The following is an 8055-nucleotide window of genomic DNA, read 5'->3' on the forward strand; positions in this document are numbered from 1 at the left end:
TAAAACGTAAATATATCGATATGACATTTTTAGGTCTACTTTTCTAAAAACTAAGGGTAAGGGTGGTTGATGCTATTGTTTGAAAAGGTTAGTGTAGTTGACATTAGTGGCCGCTAGGTTGCAGTATATTAAAGAACAGCGCTCAAGGCCCAAGAAGAAGAAGACCAATGTAAACATGGAGCTGGAGAAGAACATGGTTGTGTCCGAGTTCCTGAGCAAAGGAAGCGTGTTAAAACAAGGAGCGGAGGCCCGTGTTTACCGAGACGTGTTCCTGGGGAGGTCAACCATTATTAAAGAAAGGTTCCCGAAGAAGTACCGCCACCCTCTGTTGGACGAGAAGCTCACCCACCGCAGGACCGTGCAGGAGGTGCGGTCCATACAGCGATGCAGAAGAGCTGGTCTGTTCCTCTCATACAGTGTTTTAGAGTTGTTATTGGGGGTCAAGCAGCTTCGAGACAACCATTGTTATTCTACGTTTTCCTATCATTATCATTACTCTGCCATGGGAGTCAGGCGCGTCGTTAGACCTGGGCATTCGACCTATAGCCCCGGAACTTTTGGGAATAGCCCCGGATCGCTGTGCCGTCAAAAAAAACTAAAACATAATGCTGAAAATAGCACCCTATATTTTACTTCTTTGTGGCTGCATTACCATTAACCACAGATGCAACATTGTAGCAAGTGAAAACCGTAAAATTCTGACGTGTATATATGGGCAGATTTAGAATAATTGGTTGCAAAATGTGGCAAATTCAACTTCGTATTCTTTCTTCTCTATGCATAGCGCATCTCGTCGATAATGCTGTTTGGTGCTGCGAGCCTTTTAGTGAGATCAGAGTGTTGAGAAGGACAGTAATAAAATATCTTTGGTGAGATCGATGGATATAAGAAGAGAGACCCGCAGTGAATTCAACCCGATCCACTGGACCGGGTTGAATGGGCGTCAGTTTGGTTTGAAATGTGCTGGGGACAGAGAGGCATTCGGAAGTGCATTTTCAGAAGTGCTGGGTACAATAAGGATGCACAATTTTTTTTCTCTCTTTATTGCCAGTAATGAAAGGTTCTGAAAGACGGCATACCCATGTAGCTTATTACTAAGGAATAAAATGTATGCAACATCTGTCTGGCACGTTTTATGAAGAAAACGTTTCCAAAAAGCATCGGACATATGACCCACTATGTTCTGCTCCATGTTTCCAATGTTGACAAAGTGACATGGCTAAGCTAACCACATAAACAAGAGGAGCTAGGAAAGGAAATTAACTGCGGTTTTAAGTTCAGAAGTGCCAAACCTGTGGCTACACACAGCACTACAAAAGTCGTCAAGATTGAAAAAAAAATAAAATATTTGATGCTGAACGCTGTATCACATCATGAGCTGGCTGTTCTCAATTCAAAACACGTATTCCATCAAAACTAGCCTACATCAGGCATTCTGACCAAAACTCATGCAATTATTCAATGCAATTATTCAAAATAACACAGAAGACCTCGCCACAGCACCATGCATCCCGTGGTGTAGCCTACCACATCCATTTAGTTCAACAGGTTATTGTTCTGATACTATCCATGGTACTAGCAACCTGCTCTGGTGCTTTTTACCTATGTATTCAGGCTAAAATGACTTGATTGTCTGATGCCTCATCATCCCAACCAAAGAGTATTGGTATTATTAGTAATGGCTACTTGTCAAATCGAAAAAATAACTTCAGACAGTGTGTTTTTTACCAATGTATTTGTTGTCGTTCATAGCGTTGATCAGCAGAGAAATAGTTCATCAAAGTCGTTGACGTCGCTTAGCAACCGAATACGCTGGGGTTGATAAGCTACCGGACTTAGGAGTGATACAGATGTGAATCAGAGGCAAAACCTAATTCCTTGACAGCAGTCAAATATGCTGGACGTGAGCATTCCACTGCATTGAGAAGAGCCGTGTAATAAACAAAAATAATTGCAGCTGAACGTTAGGAAGGCCCATGCAAGGGAATGGAGAAGTCTACAGCATTGAGAAGAGCCGTGTAATAAGTAAGGGATAATGTATAGAACGCTGGTCATTATCGGGAAAATAAGCCCCGACAGGGCGAACAGGACACCGACGCGCAGCGAAGGTGTCATGTTTCGCCCTGCAGGGGCTTTTTTTCGAATATGACCGGCGACGTTCTATACATTATTCCGCTTATTAGACGGCTACTTGCCAAAACGAAAAAATAACTTCACATGGTGTGTCTTTTTACAATTAATTTGTTCGTAGTGTCATTCATAGTGTTGATCAGCAGAGAAATCCGCCAAAGACGTTGATGTCGCTTAGCAACCGAAGACGCTGGGGTTGAAAACTCAACGGACTACTTCAGGAGTGATACCAAGGAGGTCATTAGAGGCAAAAAGTCCTTTGTTTTCCTTGACAGCGGTCAATTATACTAAGCGCCGAAGTTGTGAAGAGCCCATGTGTGTTCCACGGCATTGAGAAGACCCGTGTAATAAACCATAATTTTTCAACTCGATTTTCTTATATTTTTTTATTTTTACAAGTGGTGGGTACAAAGTTAATCCTGACGAAATCTGGTGGGGACGCGTCCCCGGCGTAATCGACGCCTATGGTGGTACTGTTGAACCTCAATAACCCGGGCTTTTATTTGTTTCTATCACTGAACTTTCGAACAAAACTCTTGCTCAGCAACGATGGGAAATACTTCAAATGTATTATCTAAACCAGTATGAATATTACAGTAAATGTTTACTAAGCAATCGAATACACTCACACGCCTGCACACACACACACTCACACGCACGCAATCGACCAGGCAATCGAATAACGCCTGCACACACACGCACGCAATCGACCAGGCAATCGAATAACGCCTGTACACACGCACACACACGCGCACGCACGCACGTGCGTGCGTGTCTGCTTTTGGCCATTCTTGCTTGAATTGCATGAGGTTTGGTCAGAAGGCCTGATGTAGGCTAGATTGGATGGAATGCGTGTTGTGAATTGAGAACAGCCAGCTCATGAGGTGATACAGCATTCAGCTGTGCAACAAATATTTGACAGCCAATCAAATTCGACCGCGAAGCCGGTGTAAGTACCATAATGGCTTGGCTACCAGATCGGCTCGGGGTCCGTCGTCTGCTGATTACGTTACACAATATCATTGGCTGTACGCTTGAATGGGCGTAGGCTACATTGTGATTGGCTGCTAAGGGACAGTTGTGATTGGCTGTTTTGTGCTGTAGCTCTGGCTGTCGTCATAGCAACCACAGCGAGCACATGTGTGAGCGCGAGTAGGTCTGTCTAGTTTCGGTTTGTGTTGCCAGATTGGGCATATATCCCGTTTTTCCAGCCTAACGTGATTCAAAGTAGCCAAATCAGGCTGAAAATGTGCCCAATCTGGCAACACGGACGGCTTATCTTAACAGCCAAGATGATTCCGAGGGATGTTTTGTTTTTAGAAGAAAACTATCCATACAGATAGGTTGGGAATGGTCTATGTTCAAAATGAAAGATCATTACAGGCTCTTTAATTTAAGCCATAAAAGACCTTATTGCTGTAGATAGCGTATTGTGTGACGTAATCAGCAGACGACGGACCCCGAGCCGATCTGGTAGCCGAGCCAATATGGAACTTACACCGGCAAACGGGATGTCAGCCTATTTCTCAGCAGGCCTTTTACATATCTTAAGTAAGGATTAATTACCGAGAGGCAGCGTAATAATTACCGAGAGGCAGGGTAATAAAAAGTTTGATATGCCCCGCTCGTTCATCTCGGGCGGTAAGCTGAAATTAAACTTGTCACATAGACCAACTCTTTGACCTCTAGTGGTCGCTGTAATTAATGATGTGTTATAACTCCTCCCCATTCACGGGTATGTTTCAAACTTATCTGGTGATACTCTCAGACCTCTCCATATAGCTAATAAATTACTACAGCTAATAAATTACATCAGAATTTGGCCGCCATGTTGAAAGTTATCAAAATCAATAGCACATGCTCCCAAAACTTAGTAAGGTAATTAACCCTTAGTAAGGTAAAGAAACTTTTTTTTTTTTCAAAACCTGCCCAATGCTAACGGGATTCAATTGTAGCCCTGTGTAGCCCAAACTCCTCACGCTCGAGACTCAACATAATTCCAACTGAAAGTATATCAAGCCGGTATCAAACATAAACTGTTAACCTGTGATTCTGAAAAAGTATCAATTATCGGAATTCTGTTTTCATAATATTGAAGATACAAGTGTGTTGATTGGTTAAGCGTGTGAACGTAGTTGTTGTAGTAGCACAAATTCTCTCCAATCTTCATGAAACTTGCCATATACGATCTTCAGACCAAGCTGAACAAATGTGTTGAACAGCTTTTCAAATTCAAAACCAATCAAACCTGACGACAAAGCCGCCAAACAGGAAGTAAGTCCATTTCTCAGCAACTGTCAACATATGATAGCCAAACTTGGTACATAGCCTCATGACATCATCCTGGGGCACCCAAACTATTAGGTACCCTTTGAATCTAAAAGTTCTTCACAGCAGAGGGTTTTAATCAGATACAGAACTTAGAAGGATCAGTTTCAAGTTTCCTTGCCTTTTATTTCCTTGATGCCTGTCACATACTATCTTTTTGCTTTTATTTAGAAGCACATACAGTATTGTCACTGTATGGAAGGCAGAACTTGCCCTTATCTAGAGCTGGTTTACCAGTACACAACGTTTAAAACGGAGCAAAGTCATGCCAACAGAAGTTACGTCAATCAATAGTAAAGAATGTGATATGATGGTGGATTCTTTTATATTGAGTAAAAAGTTCATGTTCCGCCATGTTCATGCGCGTCAAGTAAACCATACGTCACCAATTGGGCAACTCTGTTATCAAAATCTGGCCCCATTTGCCCCATTTGAGCGTCATGAGGTGTGTCGTTCAAGAGATCTTTCCGACGTCGCGAAAGTGTTTTCCCCATAATTCCCAGCGATGTGAACGCACCATTAAACAAAATTTGGCTGATAGTCTTATTACCCTATCCTGATGATGCCCAAATAATTTGGTGATGTTTGACCTCTAGGGGGACATTAAAACCACAGCGACTGTGATCATATCACAGTCTCTTTATTTTTATTTTTTTATGTGAAACTTGTTGAAAGTGCTGAAGGCCTTGTGTCTGACGTAGATCTATCTTGTTGCTGTGGCTACTCTGGTCTATTCGGCTTGCGGAACCGTCGTGGTACCTTGCGACGACATGCACGATCAACACACCAAACGATCGCAGGATACGTATGGCAGCCCTGATCCGTAGGCGTATACGTTGTTAGCAGCAAGTCTATCCCAGCCTTTAGAAAGCGACTTCAATGTGTTTTCCCTGTGATAACCATTTGCCAATAGCTTTCATTGTAAGTGAAATAACTGAGGCAGTCATCATGTAGCCACCTAACCAATTTTGTCCGTCCACCAAAATTAGTTTATGGAGTCGTATTCTCCTTGGCCCCCTCATTGCTGCTCGCAGCTTTATTTACTGTTATTATTATTAGAGATTTACAATTTATTAGTGATAGTCAAGTGCATTAGTTATAGCCTAAGTGGTTATACATTTACTATAAGGGAATTTTTCTAAATAAAAACATAAAAATGTCACACAAATAGTGCAACAATATTTCCCATATTATTAAACTTTCTTGTACATTTTTTGAGAAATAATTGAATAGGAACACATTCCTGACGTAACATTATGATCCAACGCTCCTCTTCCCAGGCATCCCCACCCCTGTGGTGTACTTTGTGGACTACACCTCCCACTGCATCTTCCTGGAGGACATTGTGGATTCGGTGACAGTGCGTGACCACATCGCGGCGACTCGGCAGCGGTCCCATCCCAGTCCCACCCTGGTGCCCCTGGAGCCGCTGGCCGCCAGAGTGGGCCGGGTCCTGGCCCGGATGCACGACGAGGACGTGGTGCACGGGGACCTCACCACCTCCAACATGCTGCTGAGGAGGAGCGGCGACGGGGAGGCAGAGCTCAGCCTGGTGCTCATAGACTTTGGCCTGAGTTACATCTCCGCTCTGCCCGAGGACAAGGGCGTGGACCTGTACGTCCTGGAGAAGGCCTTCCTCAGCACCCACCCCAACACGGAGCCGCTGTTCCAGAAGCTGCTGGAGAGCTACGCCGCCTCTTCCAAGAAGTCCTCGGCCGTCATCAAGAAACTGGATGAGGTGCGGCTGAGAGGGAGGAAGAGGTCCATGGTGGGCTGAGGAAGAGGTCCATGGTGGGCTGAGGGAGAGGAAGAGGTCCATGGTGGGCTGAGGGAGAGGAAGAGGTCCATGGTGGGCTGAGAGGGAGGAAGAGGTCCATGGTGGGCTGAGAGGGAGGAAGAGGTCCATGGTGGGCTGAGAGGGAGGAAGAGGTCCATGGTGGGCTGAGAGGGAGGAAGAGGTCCATGGTGGGCTGAGAGGGAGGAAGAGGTCCATGGTGGGCTGAGGGAGAGGGCCGCGGTGGGCTGAGGTCTTCCCCGGAGGCTGTCAATGGATAGAGAAGATCCTCAAAACCCAACAAGCACATATGAATACAAACACAGAGAGAGACAACAGACCAATCCTTCAGCCTTTCTACAGGATTAATTTGTGTTTACTGTTTATATTGGGGAAACAATTCATGAGCTGCAGCTGTTACCATTCAATAAAGCATTTCATAAATCTCTTATGGACACGCGTGTTCTCAATATTTCATTAGCAGAGTAGAAATCCATTCTTAATATTGCAGCCACATCTGTGCGTGCAATATTAGGTCATGCTGCTTACAACGCTCAACTATTATTCTTAAATTGTATTCTTTCTTTCTTTCTTTTAGTCTCTAAAAACTTTAAGTTCAGATTAGTTTGGAATCGTACACTTCCAGATGTTAAAAATTCTTTATCTTTTTAAGATATTCTACTTTTAAAATATTATATTATAAAGTTAATGGGAGGAGGGCGAAGCAACTAGAACTACTATGTTCACACGTTTAACCAATCCACACACTTAACACTTAATATTATGAAAACAGAATTCCGATAATTGATACTTTTTCAGAATCACAGGTTAACGGTTTATGTTCGATACCGGCTTGATACACTTTCAGTTGGAAGTACGTTTCTTTACCTTTCTAAGTGCTGGATGGTTACGACATTATAGCTTTTAATCAAAATCTCTGACGAAAATGAATGGGATTTTTACTTGCAGAATCACACTGTACCGCTCTGTCAGACGTGTCACTCAAACCTCCGCGCCAGTTGTAAGGAGATTTGATTCACGACGTATTAGTCGAGCTGGCGTTTACTTTACATAGTTCTCAAGGTTATGTTCTTTAAGTTCTTAAACTCAAATTATGTTAAGTAAGATCATGTGTATTTACCATTGCAGGAGTAAATCATTAATCGGTTATCTTTGGGCGGGTTTCTGTTGATTGGTTCTCTGTTTATAGTTGGGATGGAAATGGCCATCCGACCTGGCAACAAATCAAATCAGAGATCAGCACAATATGAGTGGAGCTCTAGTAATGAGATATGATTATATCTCCTTCCCGGATGAGAGCAACAACTTGCCAGGTTCCATTCAGACTACACTAATATGTATAATAAGTAAGGGATTTTAATTTTTATTAAATGTGTTTAGATGTGTTTAAACTCAGCTAATGGTTTTGAGTTTCGGATTTCATATTTTTGGAAAAGGAACAACGTTGACTAATGGATAGCTGAGTTCACTATAAATTATGTGTTTACATGGTGACGAGAAACAGAACAGTCTGGATAAAACAGAAGTAACTAATGATATATCCCCATCAGTGTATTTTAAATGTAATGCGTTACTTTAATTCGTTACCCAAAAAGTATTATTGTTACTGTAACGCGTTACTTTGTAAAGCGCTACCCCCAACACTGAAGGTAACGTGTTACAAAGTAAAGCGTTACAGTAACGATATTACTTTTTTGGGTAACGAAGTAATGTAACGCATTACATTTAAAATATCGGTAACTACACTACTTTACAAGACTATAGTAACACGCTTTCCTGCTACTTCGTTACCCAAGCCGTGT

The 8055-nt window shown here is 42.8% G+C and overlaps 1 protein-coding gene across 1 annotated transcript; it reads left to right on the forward strand.

Moving 5' to 3' along the window:
• The first annotated feature begins 63 nt into the window (after positions 1-63).
• tp53rk (TP53 regulating kinase) lies at positions 64-6701 on the forward strand. Its single transcript, XM_056577739.1, has 2 exons — positions 64-398; positions 5739-6701. Exons 1-2 carry the CDS (start codon positions 176-178, stop codon positions 6233-6235), a joined length of 720 nt encoding a protein of 239 aa, XP_056433714.1. The 5' UTR covers positions 64-175; the 3' UTR covers positions 6236-6701.
• The last annotated feature ends 1354 nt before the right edge of the window (positions 6702-8055 follow it).

The sequence above is a fragment of the Gadus chalcogrammus genome, chromosome 1 (genome assembly GCF_026213295.1).
Source record: "Gadus chalcogrammus isolate NIFS_2021 chromosome 1, NIFS_Gcha_1.0, whole genome shotgun sequence".
Classification (NCBI taxonomy): Eukaryota; Metazoa; Chordata; class Actinopteri; order Gadiformes; family Gadidae; genus Gadus; species Gadus chalcogrammus.